This window comes from Pongo abelii, chromosome 19, assembly GCF_028885655.2.
Source record: "Pongo abelii isolate AG06213 chromosome 19, NHGRI_mPonAbe1-v2.0_pri, whole genome shotgun sequence".
Lineage (NCBI taxonomy): Eukaryota > Metazoa > Chordata > Mammalia > Primates > Hominidae > Pongo > Pongo abelii.
The window spans coordinates 8,699,937-8,712,794 of record NC_072004.2 but is presented as its reverse complement, the minus strand read 5'-3'; the positions used below and the strand labels follow the sequence as shown (position 1 = coordinate 8,712,794).

The 12,858-nt window shown below is 47.4% G+C and overlaps 1 protein-coding gene across 1 annotated transcript; it reads left to right on the top strand.

Moving 5' to 3' along the window:
* Positions 1 to 3,007: 3,007 nt before the first annotated feature.
* On the top strand, positions 3,008 to 11,026 carry LOC129051004 (speedy protein E4-like). The gene is made up of 7 exons (XM_063718017.1): positions 3,008 to 3,592; positions 4,395 to 4,625; positions 5,446 to 5,504; positions 6,277 to 6,362; positions 8,380 to 8,548; positions 8,672 to 8,775; positions 9,642 to 11,026. The coding sequence occupies exons 1-6, from the start codon at positions 3,484 to 3,486 to the stop codon at positions 8,729 to 8,731; spliced, it is 714 nt and encodes a 237-aa protein (XP_063574087.1). The 5' UTR covers positions 3,008 to 3,483; the 3' UTR covers positions 8,732 to 8,775; positions 9,642 to 11,026.
* Positions 11,027 to 12,858: the final 1,832 nt, after the last annotated feature.

Genomic DNA, 12,858 nt, shown 5'->3' with positions numbered 1-12,858 from the left:
AAAAACAGAAAAGCATCGTTTCCGTTGGATATCCTGCTACAGAATGAATTTTCACATTGAACATTTAATTTCCCATTTAAATCAATCCATCTGGAATTTGATTTGTATATGTCTTTCTATTTTCCAAATAATGAACTAGTTGTGCTAGCACCACTTGTGGCATCATCTCTACTTTCCCTACTGGGATATGCCGTGACAGCATTTAATGCATTCCTATAGAAACTTGGGTTTATTCTGAACTTTCTATTCTCTTTATTGTATCAAGGATCATAAACGGGGACACTGTAACCCGTTTCAGGCCTCCAGATCCAGATTTGTGTTTGGTCTTGTTTTGGTTTTGGTCAGAAGTGTCTTTGAAAATTGTGAATTTTCATGCCTTTAGGCAGCTCACAAAGTCAGGCCTATCTTAGAGCAAGATACTTGCCCAAGCCCTTAAAACACTTGAGGTTTTTTGCCTGGAGTGACGCTAGCAACATGCTGTTGTAACACTTTCACTTTAGAACACATTTGGGTGTCTGGCAGTGGACATTCCCTCTCATTCTTCTTTTGTGATAGTTCCTTAAGTACTCACTTCTCTAGATAAACTTTTACATTATTTTCTCAACAGCTGCGGGGGGAAAAGCTCTCTGAGATTTTGATTGCAATTGCATTAAATTCCTAAATTCATTTGGATTGAATGTACAGCTTTACCATATTGAAACATCATTTAGACATTTTGTAAGTCTCTATTCAGTTCTTTTATATTCTCAGTTAAAATTTTTAGGGTTTCTTCTTTTAATTGAGATGCGGTCTCACTCTGTCACCCAGGCTTGAGTGCAGTGGCGCTAACTCGGTTCACTGCAGCCTTCGCCTCCCAGGCTCAAATGATCCTCCCACTTCAGCCTCCCGAGTAGCTGACAGTACAGGCAGGCGCCACCACACCCAGCTAGTTTTTTCTACTTTGGTGGAGACAGGGTTTCGCCAAGTTGCCCAGGCTGGTCTTGCACTCCTGCGCTCAAGCAATCCTCCTGCCTTGGCCTCCCAAAGTGCTGGAATTACAGTTGTGAGCCAATGTTAGGGGGCTTGTCGACCAGCATAAAGGGGCCTTGGAGGCTGCTTCAGAAGTTCCCACTAAGCCAAGGATACAAAGCCTGGTGACAGCCCTCCCGTGTGAGGCCCAGGTCTTACTTACCTCGCTCAAAAAATCTCTCCTGCTCATTTCATTTGAGAGTGATTTTGCTTTCTTTGGGATCTCTGTTGCGCTGCCCCACCCAGAGAGTTCCAAATCTGAATGGACTCCAGTGATGAAGTTAAATCAGCTCCCACTTCAGTCCTTTGGAATTAGAATCTGTGGGGCTGGGTCCTGGCATCTGTATCTTAATGTTCCTAGTTGAGATCCTTAGGCTGAAAGGCTGGTATTTGCAAAGCACTTCTTTTCCTCCAAACTCAGCCTCCGAACTAGCTGGGACTACAGGTGTGTGCCACCACACTGGGCTGATTTTAAATTTTTTTGGAGAGACTGAGTCTCACAACGTTACTCAGACTCGTCTCCAACTCCTGGGTTCAAGTGATTCTCCAGCCTTTGCCTCCCAAAGTGTAGGGATGGCAGGCATGAGCCACCATGCCCAGCCAATAAAGCCCCTTCTGTTTCACTCTAATGATATTTTTGGTGCATACCTACAGCCATTGTTGTATTCACCTGCATCACTGAAGGAAAAGAGAAGGGGAGAAGTGACAGTTTTGTTTTTCCCTGAACATATCAGATGAAACCTGGACTGTTTAGCTCATTTTTGGACAATGTATTCACATAATTTAAGATGGCTGCCTTACTGTAGCCTGTCTACAGAAGGTGCCTAGAAGACAGAGGAATATGCAAAACTGGCTTGAAGAGTGATTAATCAGAACTTTACGTGGTACAGAAGAGAAATGTTAATGGCAACAGAATATTGATCTTCTAATGTTTGAAAGCCTATTAAATAGGAGAGAAAGATGATTTTCTGTTTTGCTGTAAAAGGATCCAACCGGTTCTGATGGTTGAAAGCATTGTGAATGCAAAGGTCCGCTCAACGTAAGCAGAGTTTCCTAACAGTTGGACTTCCACAGTGACGGGATCTGCCTCTTCATTCAGTTGTGCCTTTCCCATCAGTGAGAGACTCCTAGGAGCCCATTAGGAAGCTGTGCCAGAACTCACAGGTTCTTTGGATGGTATCTGAGATAGTATCCAGTTCTTATGTTTTTGTTTGTTCTTAAAAAAATATTTTTGAGACTGAGTCTCACTCTGTCCTCCAGGCTGGTGTGCAGTGGTGCAATCATAGCTCACTGCAGCCTCAAACACCTAGGCTGAAGCAATCCTCCTGCCTCAGCCTCCCAAGTACTGGGACCACAGGTGTGTGCCACGATTCCTGATTACTTTGTTTATATTTTGTAGAGATGAGGTTTTGCTATGTTGCCCAGACGAATCTTGAACTCCTAACCTCAAGTGACGCTCCTGCCTTGGCCTCCCAAAGGAGTGAGATTATGAGCAGGAGCCCCTGGGCCTGGCTGAGATTTTTCCCCTTAGTCTTTTTATACACAGGATATTTTATTCATAAAATACATAAATAGTAGGAAAATTTTGGGGTCAAGTGAAATAGATATGTTGTAATAGTTGATATATAGACCAGAGTTCCTTAGCTGAACTGGAGGGGAAGGCTTTAGGTGATCCATGGATACCCTGAACTTGTGGACACCATTGAAGATCTGTACGAACCCATGGACAGTCTCCTATGATTTTCATTACTCAAAATGTCTCTCGGACTCAAAGATGCCTGAGAGCAAAGGATGCGTGTTCCCCTAGTATAGGATCCAGGATAGTGAATATCAGCAAACATTCAGCAAAAACGCTTTGCCACATTGAGTACCTTGACGTAACGTCTCCATTTAACAAGTCAACGTACCCGGGATCTCCTGTATATGTTAATCTCACTCTTGGAAGGTCTCATCATTCTGCTTACCCTAAATTTCCTTCCACCTTCCTCCTTCTCTCAACAGACTGGACTCTGAAATGGGAAGAAGTGGGGAGGAGAGCCCAACATCCCTCAAGTTTAGAGTGGAGAGGACACAACCTCTGCTGGGACAGGGAAAAGAGGAATGCGGAGACCCTGAGGATGCTTTTGGACAATGCTCAGAGGTTGGGACATTGCCAGGAGATACCGTTCACCCCAGATCTCCAAGAAAAGAGATCAGTCTGGCAGTTACATGTGTTTTTCTTCAAACTGGTTGCCAGGTTGGAACGACCGATGACATCAGAGATTCCGACTCTCCTGATTGGAAGGACCGGACTCTGGGTGCTTGGGAGCTCAGGTGGACAACAGCAACTTCTCAGAACTGCTCTTCACTCCTAACTTCTCCCGAGCCTCCAGAAGAGAAACGCGCTCTTCTGGGTCCTAACGGAGTCTGGAAGAAGGCTTTCGACAGAACAGGGACTAGGTTCTGTGGACAGAAACAAAGCGTTTGGGAGAGATTATGGCCAGTGGTCAAGCGCACCCCCCGTTTGAGGAGGAGAGCCCCCAGCCTAGCACATCAGTGCCGTCCCCCGAGGTGGTGGTGGATGATGAAGTGCCAGGACCATCAGGTGAGGTGACTGGAGGGAGAAGCGATGGGAGATGATTGACTGAGGAGAGGGAAGGGGGCCAGTTACTGGGAACCTGGAGCACCTGAGTAGGGTGTGTGGGAAAGAAAGGAGGGACTCAGGAAGCCAAGGATCGGGGAAGGAGGGTGCAGGGAGTGGGGCCAAGCATGGCCACGTGGAAAGAAAGTGTGAGGAGCAATGAAGGGGGTCAGGAGATGCGCTCAAAAGATGAGAGAGGAAGGCCAAGGCGGACGGATCACGAGGTCAGAAGATCGAGACCATCCTGGTTAACATGATGAAACCCTGTCTCTACCACAAATACAAAAATGAGCTGGGCATGGTGGCGCATGCCTGTAGTCCCAGCTACTCAAGAGGCTGAGGCAGGAGAATCATTTGAACCCAGGAGGCAGAGGTTGCAGTGAACCGAGATTGCGCCACTGCACTCCAGTCTGGGCAACAAGAGGGAGACTCCATCTCAAAAAAAAAAAAAAAAAAAAAAAAAAAAAAAAAAAGAGGGAGAGAGAGAGAGAGGAGACAGAGCTCAAGGGAAGTTTTCCGTTTTTCTCCAATTGAAAGTTCTTATCTGTGATGAGGAAATGTTTCGAGGACAGAGAGCTGGAAGAATGGGGAGGTGAGGGAGAGGCAGATGGGGATCAGCAAAAGAGAAAGGTGGAAACATGGCTTGGAGAAGCTGACAGTCTGCGAGGCTGGGGAGGATGCAAGAGTAGTTTGAGGTTCCTGGGTCGGGGTGTCTAAGGTGATCAATGGCAGAAACATGACACCATGGCCTGGTTTATTCTCTCAGCCCCTTGGGTAGATCCCAGCCCCCAGCCTCAATCCCTTGGCCTGAAAAGGAAGATGGAATGGTCAGACGAATCCGAGGAGGAGCTGGAGGAGGAGCTGGAGTTGGAGAGCGCCCCTGAGCCCGAGGACACCTGGGTGGCGGAGACGCTGTGTGGGCTCAAAATGAAGCTGAAGCGAAAGCGAGCATCCTCCGTGCTCCCTGAGCACCACGAGGCCTTCAACAGGCTGCTTGGTAGGAGGATACCCCAAAGAGCACCTCCAACCCTGTCCTTTTAAAAAAGTGGAATCTTTCAATAATCACACTTTCCCAGTAAGAAGAATATGCCCTCCTGGGGGGTGAGCACTCCATGCGGGAGGAGGATGCTTAGGATATAGAGGATTGGGCTAGTCTTAATGAAGGTCTGCACTTGAAATAAGAAGGCTTGGTTTCTAGCCAGGTGCAGTGGCTCACGCCTGAGATCTTGGTGCTTTGGGAGGCTGAGGCGGGAGGATCTGTTGAACGCAGGAGTCTGAAGTTGCAACGAGCTATGATTGCACCACTGCACTCCAGCCTGGTTGACAGGGAAAGACCCTGTCATAAAATAAATAAAACAAAATAAAAGATAAAAGAAAGCTCGGTTTCAGCTGTACCCTCTGAAACTCTATGTCTCTTGATGACTTTTCTAAACCTGAGTGTCTCCATCCGTGGAGGGGGATAACAAGGCCATGGGCACACCCAGCTGTGACTATCTCAGGAAGCAATGATGGGAATTCTATTATGACTTCTGCAGTGGTCCCTTCCTGTCTGATGGGAGGACATCATGGCTTATTCATAGCTCTTCATCCTATAGACTCTGACACCAAAGGCCTCCTTCGGCCTCTCCTCAGGGGAATCTCAGAGCGGAAGCCTCCCTCCTTGTCCAGTGAAAGTTCTTCTCTCTTCTCCCATCCACCTAAGCCTTGGCCACAATCCTGAGACTTCCCCCAGAGGGACACAGTTCTCCTCTCTGCTCTGTTGCTCCCACAGCAACCCTGTTCCGCTTCTCACCCTGACACAGGCTCTCTTTTCACAGGGGATCCTGTCGTTCAAAAATTCCTGGCCTGGGACAAAGACCTGAGGGTGTCAGACAAGGTAAGTTTGTTCTCCACTCCACTGTGTTCCTGTTTTAACACACATCCTGGGGGAGGGTGCAGCGTCTAAACCCACAGTTGCTCTCCTCTCTCCCTCTACCATCTCCCACCTGCTGATTCCATACTCTTGGGCGCCCACGTTTTGATTTTTATTTTTTCAGAAACAGGGTCTCGTTCTGTTGCCCAGGCTGGAATGCAGTGGTGCCATCATAGCTCACTGCAGCCTCAGCCTCCTGGGCTCAAGTGATCCTCCCGCCTCAGCCTCTCCAATAGCTGGGACTCCAGGCATGAGTCACTGCCCCCAGCTATTCTAGGTCTTCTCATCATTTGTCAGCATCTCCCTCAGGGCTCTGGTAGCCTATTGCATAGTTGATGGGTGGCCGCTGCCTCTGCACAGGGTCCTTTGGAATCCAGGCCCTGGGCCAGTCTTGAAACTCCTGACCCCTATCCTGTCAGATCTGTGGGACAGTCCTTTACCCCAGCTCACCAAGACCCTCCTGACATTAGCCACCCTAGACACTCTCCCTCCAGTGATCCCATTGGAGCTCATCATCATGGGAGCATCACAGACCTCCCTTCCTCTGACTTCCTGGATTTGCAGCTGACTTTGAACACTCTCCACCCGCAAGCCCCCAATGAGCATAGTCACCCAACACTGAGGTTCCTTCTGTGATAGACAACCGCGCCCCAGCCCCTGTTCCCTTATCTCCACCATCTTCCTCTTCCAGGATGTGACCAAACTTTGTCTCTCTCTGTTCCCTTCTCTCCATCAGTATCTCCTGGCTATGGTCATAGCGTATTTTAGCCGTGCCGGCCTCTTCTCATGGCAATACCAACGCATCCATTTCTTCCTGGCTCTGTGAGTAGTTTGCTGCTTCCCACCTGTCAATATCCCACACCCTGGGGCAGTGGACGAAGTGGGATTCCAACCTTCCATCTATTTTTTTACCCTATTTCTCCTCTTTACTCTGTATATAAAAACGATAAGATTATACTATGGTGTTCTTAGTCCGTTCTTTCTAAAAACAAACACAAATGCAGTTGACAAATAGTAGAATCAAACAAAAGGAAACATAAACCCATCCTAAGGGGAAAGGAAAGCCGTGGACACGACCCTGCTCCCCAAGCAAGCAGCCATTTCTGGTTCTCTCGTCTCTCTCCTTCCCATATCAACACCAAGTGCAATTTTCCATCCTCCTCCTCCAGGTTCCCATGACAGGGGCTGAAATTCAGGTCGTCCTCGCATAACACGGATCCATCATCAAATACTCCCTGCTGGGGCTTCCTGCGAGTCCTGCCCCAAGCCAGGGGGCTTCCTAGTGCTGCCTGAATAGCTTTCCAAAGCACAGCTGCCACCCCTTCACTGCCCACCTGAACAACTTCCTTAGCTGATTTGTCTCCAAATGGAGGCCCGGGGCCATAGGGCGAATTCAACCCTCTCTGCAATCCTTCTACCACCAAACCTGCCTACCATCTTCATGTTTCATTCTTTGCTTTCGCCACTCCTCCCAAATGCCCTCCACTCCATTTGGATTTTGTGTTTTCTCTCTGGATGTCCTGCACACATGTGGATCTGAAGGGAATGGCCCATTCCTTAAAGTCAGTTCAACCCCACAGCCTTTGCGATGCCTCCCTGATCTTCCAGCTTCTGCATCCCCACAGCACTTTAGTGACATCCTAGGATGATGTGACGTTTTGGATTCGTTTATCTGCCCTCCTTTTCCTCAAACCCATCAGACTAGACCCCTGTTGAAGGCAGGGTCTTGTCAAAATATCAAAGTTTTTGTTTTTGTTTTTACCAGGGACTTGCTCTGTCCCTCAGGCTGGAGTGCAGTAGCCCGATCGTAGCTCACCGCAGCCTCCGTCTCCCAGGCTCTAGTGATCCTCCCACCTCAGCCTCCTGAGTAGCTGGGACTACAGGTGCACGCCACCACATCTAGCCAGGTTTTATGATTTTTAGTAGAGATGAGGTTTTGCTATGTCACCCAGGCTGTTCTGGAACTCCTGGGTTCTCACCTCAGCCTCTCAGAGTGCTGGTATTACAGACGTGAGCCACCCAGTTAGCCAAAATATCAAAGTATTCCTGAAACACTCAGCACAATTCTTTTCATTTTGCAAGTACTCGTGTTACATTGACTCTGTGGAATAATTCATATGGCATTTGCCTATAAGATAAATCTTTCCTTCTTTCCTTCATTCATTCATGTATTCATTTATTCAACAAAACCTTATGAAGTACATCATATGTGCCAGGGAATAGGAAGGATGAGAAGAGAGTTCGCAGCCATTCTTGTTGAATTCATGCACCAAGATAAAAAAAGCCCTCTAGTGGCCTTTTGGTAGGTGAGAGACGATTTACAGAAACACACCAGTAGGTTCCTGTCCTTGGGGGCACTTATGATGGAGGGGGAAGACAGGTGTCTGCATACATGTCAAGGAAAGGGGGTGTGGGAGGAACAGGGATGGGGACTAGGATGAGGTGATGTCATCTGTCTGGTGTAAGGATGGCAGGACACACCCTTAGGATAAGACTTGCGTTGTTTTCAAATTCAGTGGGGGTCTTGCCATATTACCCAGACTGGTCTCTAACTCCTGGCCTCCGGTGATCCTCCTGCCTGGACTCCCAACGTGCTGGGATTCCAGGCGAGGGCCACCACTCCCAGCCACCACTTGGATCATCTCCTTCCTGAAGGTGTGAGAGGCGTCCTCAGCAGGTCTCTGTCCAGCGGGGCCTCCTGAGGAAGGCAGGGCTCTCTGCAGGGTGGCTGTTGGTGCTGAGCTGAGGACGCTCTCCGCACTCCTCTCTGGGAAACTGCCCTCCGGCAGGGGTCCCCCCTGGTGGGGCCCCTGAGCAGCAACCTGATCTCTCTCCCCAGCTACCTGGCCAGTGACATGGAGGAGGACAACCAGGCCCCCAAACAAGACATCTTCTCCTTCCTCTACGGGAAGAACTACTCCCAGCGACCCTTGTTCCATAAGCTTCGATACCAGCTCCTCTGTTCCATGCGCTGGAGGACGTGGGTTTCCCCCGAGGAGATGGAGGAGGTAGGTGGGGCCATATGAGGAGGTGGGGGTGGGGAGGGGTGGGGTGGATTGGAGGCTGGAGGAGGGCAGGGAGGGGTCTTCCTGGGGAGTCCCTGGCTTCTCAAGTGGTGTGTGTTTTTCCAGATCCAGGCTTATGACCCAGAGCACTGGGTGTGGGCCCGAGAACGCACCCTCATTTCCTAGAGCTCTGGGGACATGGAGGCCTGAGGTCATCGGCCTGAGAGAAGGTACGTGTATATCCTCCGGGGTAAAGGCAGAATATTCTCATCTATCAAAAAATCCGAGGAACCCAACTGCTTGATCCGGCTTCAAGCCTGGTCAACATGGTGACACCCCATCTCCACAAAAAATACAACAATTAGCCGGACGTCCTGGTGGGCACCTCTAGTCCCCACTACTCAGGAGCCTCAGGCGGAAGGAACACCAGAGCCCCATAGGTCGGGGCTGCAGTGAGCTGTGATTCTGCCACTGAACTCCAGCCAGGATGACAGAGTGACACGAGTGACACTCTTTCTCAAAAATGAGAATGCTACCTAGGTCCAGGGAGGTTCATTATGGTTGACACACTTGAGTTACTGATTTGGGGAAAGGATTCAGTGAAGATTTGGTTGACATCTTGTGCAGCTAACCACATTTAGGACCAAGCATTAGACTTAAACATGAGAGATTAAGGTTTGGGATTAGGAATCTGGTCTGCTGGTTCCTGAGGTTGTCGTGTTAGACATGTTTGTAGCATGGTTAAAAGTTTAGATCTTCAGCAGCATAAAAGGCCGCAAGTGTGATGAAGTCCAAAGCCACGTCCTCCAAGGGTGCTCTACTCCCTGGGTGGACCCACCCAAAGTCCTTGCTATGAAGCAGATCACTGGGGCTGACCTTGGGTGTATTAAGTGATTTGTGGAGTCAAGCTCACCAAAGTGTGAGTACCAGAATCAAAAATGATGGTTCAGAATCAGGGTTTACAATAAAGGGTTAGAGATAAAATCGGATTTATACATTGCTCTGAACTCTAGTTAGGATTGCCATGGGATGGGAATAACCTTCCTGTCTAGAGATCTCCCTCCTTGAAGTGTGACATCCTCTCTCTCACTTCCAGAACACTGGGCCCAGGGGAGATGGGAATTTTCAGCAGGAAGTTGATCGCGACGCTAATGCCAGACACCAGGAAGGGATAGAGGAGCCTCCTGTGCAGATCATCTAGAAGAAGCTGGACTCTTCTAGAAGGGGCAAAATACCGTGACCAGGTTTTCCTCCTAGGAGCCATGGAGGTACTTCTAGGAGTCAGTGGAGGGAAAGTGAGAAACCAGGGGTGTTTCTGGTTCCACCCCTTCCTGTGGCAAAACCTCCCTTTTCACGTTGCTGAATCCCAGCCTCCCCTGGGCTGGAAGCTGGAGTTCCTGTTTCCTATGGACTTGGTTGCCACAGTCCAGAGCATTTGAAGGCACAGCGCAGGCGCTCAGATTGTCACAGAATTCTTCGTAAAATATGAAATTACTGCCATAGGATTTTAAGAGATAGTTTAATAGATACTGTACATTTTATTGGTTTATTTTTCAAATGTTGGCCATACAATTATTACTAGGTTGATTTAAAAGAGTCTGGAGTTTTTGTAGTTTTGAAAACATGCTGTTCCTATAGAGTTCTCTGATGGTTGTTATAGACACATAAATATAATTTAGTGTTCATTTTTAAGAGACGATTCTTTTTATCATAAATGTTTTCTCTTTAAATCGTTTTATCTATTATTACATGTGCTCCCGAAGCGAGCACTCTTGTTATCTATGATACTGACCTAATATATCCATTATATGTATAGCTAGGTGGTAGTTCCCCTACATTCTTGTAAATAGAAATGTTTATTTTCTGTTTAGTGTTTGTTACTGAATTGTGAGAATTCAGTTGTGATTTTTAACATGCCTTCCGTATATACTAACATGTCCAATATATACTATACATTTTGTTTGTTTATTTTGAAAATGATGGGCGTGGCATTATTACTACATTTATTTCACTAGTTTAGAAATACAAGTATTTTTTAAATGACACTGTTCTTATGAAGTTGTGTGATGGCTGTTACACCTGTTATATACATATAAATATAATTCTGTTTTCATTTTTAAGAGAGGATTCTTTTTATCCTAAATGTTTTATTTTTAAATCTTTTTATCTGTTATTACATGTGCTGCTGAAGGGAGCACTGTCATTACCTAGAGTAGTTACATAATATATCTATTATATTTATAGCTAGGTGGCATTTCCCAGAAATTCTTGTAAAAATAAATTTTTATTGGACGTTGAGTGTTTGTTATTGAATTGTGAGAATTCAGACATAATTTTTTAGCTTGTATTGAAAGGTTCGTATGTTACTTTAAAGAGTACATGTGTTTGAAAGGAGGACCGGAGCTGTGTGTTTCAAAGAGGACAGTGCAGTGCGCTGCCTGGGAAAATGCAATAAAGATGAAGTTTTCTCATCTTCACAATGACTGGGACCATATCGGTCTGGATTGCTTATTTGTTGTCCAATGACATTTTTGTTTAATGCGGTTTTAGTTATTTGAAAAAATTTATTAACCCTGGAAAATAATGCTGAATCTTTTTTTTTCTTTCTTTTTTTTTTTTTTGTGAGATGGAGTCTCGTTCTGTCACCCAGGCTGGAGTGCAGTGGTGCAATCTCGGCTCACTGCAAGCTCCGCCTCCTGTGTTCACGCCATTCTCCTGCCTCAGCCTCCCAAGTAGCTGGGACTACAGGCACAGGCCACCACGCTCGGCTAATTTTTTGTATTTTTAGCAGCAACGGGGTTTCACCATGTTAGCCAGGATGGTCTTGATCTCCTGACCTCGTGATCCATCCGCCTCGGCCTCCCAAAGTGCTGGGATTACAAGCACGAGCCACCTCCCCTGGCCCTTTATTTTATTTATTTGTTTATTTATTTATTTATTTATTTGAGACAAGGATCTTGTCCCATTCCCCAGGCTGAAATGCAGTGGCTCAATCTCAGCTCACTGCAACCTCTGCCTCCCAGGTTCAAGCAATTCTCTTGTCTCAGCCTCCTGAGAAGCTGGGATTACAGGTGCCTGCCACCACGCCCAGCTAATTTCTGTATTTTTAGTAGAGGCACCATTTTACCATGTTGGCCAGGCTGGTCTCGAACTCCTGACCTCAGGTGATCCGTCCCCCTCGGCCACCCAAAGTGCTGGGATTACAGGCGTGACACACTGCATTCGGCCCATACAGTAAAACTATTTATGAGAAGACGGAAATATCTCGGCTTAGTTAGTAGAAATCAAATTAATGAAGTCAATGAACTCTGAGGAGATGCTTGACAGACACACAAGATAAGGTGGAGGAGGTTGCAAAGTGTGGATGTTTGCGTAACCACAAGTGTGGCTGAGCCTAGAACGCAGTTACTATTCCAGCACATGGAACCGTGAAGCTATTGTTACAGATGACCTTCATTCTAGGACCCTCGTGTCGCCAATACCATAAACCACATGCAAACGAGGCAAGTAAGATGTGGGAGGAATTTGAGAAGCGTTTGTGCAATGTCCAGGGGTGTACTTATAATGGGATGAACATAGGGAGTTAACAAGAGTCTGCACTGACCCTGAACACTCCAAACATTCTTGGGATAGCTGCATGCAGTGGCTCATGCCTGTCATTTCAGCACTTTGGGAGGCCCAGGTGGGCAGATGGTTTGAGCCCAGGAGTTCAAGACCAGCCTGGGCAACATGGCGAAACCACATCTCTATAAAAATACAAAACTGGGCCGGGAGCAGCGGCTCACGCCTGTAATCCCCGCACTTTGGGAGGCCGAGGCGGGCAGATCACAAGGTCAGGAAATCAAAACCATCCTGGCTAACATGGCGAAACCCCGTCTCTACTAAAAAAAAAATACAAAAAAATTAGCCGGGCATAGTGGCATGCGCCTGTAGTCCCAGCTACTTGGGAGGCCGAGGCAGGAGAATCACTTGAACCCGGGAGGTGGAGGTGACAGTGAGCCTAGATCACACCACTGCACTCCAGCCTGGATACTACAGAGTGAGACTCCATCTCAAAAAAAAAAAAATACAAAACCTAGCTGGGTGTAGTGGTGCACACCTGCAGTCCCAGCTACCCAGGAGGCTGAGGTGGGAGGATTGCTTGGGCCTGGGAGGTCAAGGCTGCATCAGCCGTGATCATAGCACTGCACTCCAGCCTGGGCAACAGAGCAAGACCCTCTCTCAAAAAAACAAAAAAATTCAAAACATTCTTGGGGACTGCAGGTCTGTTGTATCTATCTGCCAATGATGTAGTCACAGGTAAACAGACCGAA

What these genes read in the sequence shown, in the direction of transcription:
- LOC129051004 (XM_063718017.1), top strand. Translation starts at nt 3,484, where the DNA reads ATGGCCAGTGGTCAAGCGCACCCCCCGTTTGAGGAGGAGAGCCCCCAG. An exon ending in GGCCTTCAACAGGCTGCTTG is followed by an intron (nt 4,626 to 5,445) that starts GTAGGAGGATAC and finishes CTCTTTTCACAG; the next exon opens with GGGATCCTGTCGTTCAAAAA. An exon ending in ACCTGAGGGTGTCAGACAAG is followed by an intron (nt 5,505 to 6,276) that starts GTAAGTTTGTTC and finishes TCTCTCCATCAG; the next exon opens with TATCTCCTGGCTATGGTCAT.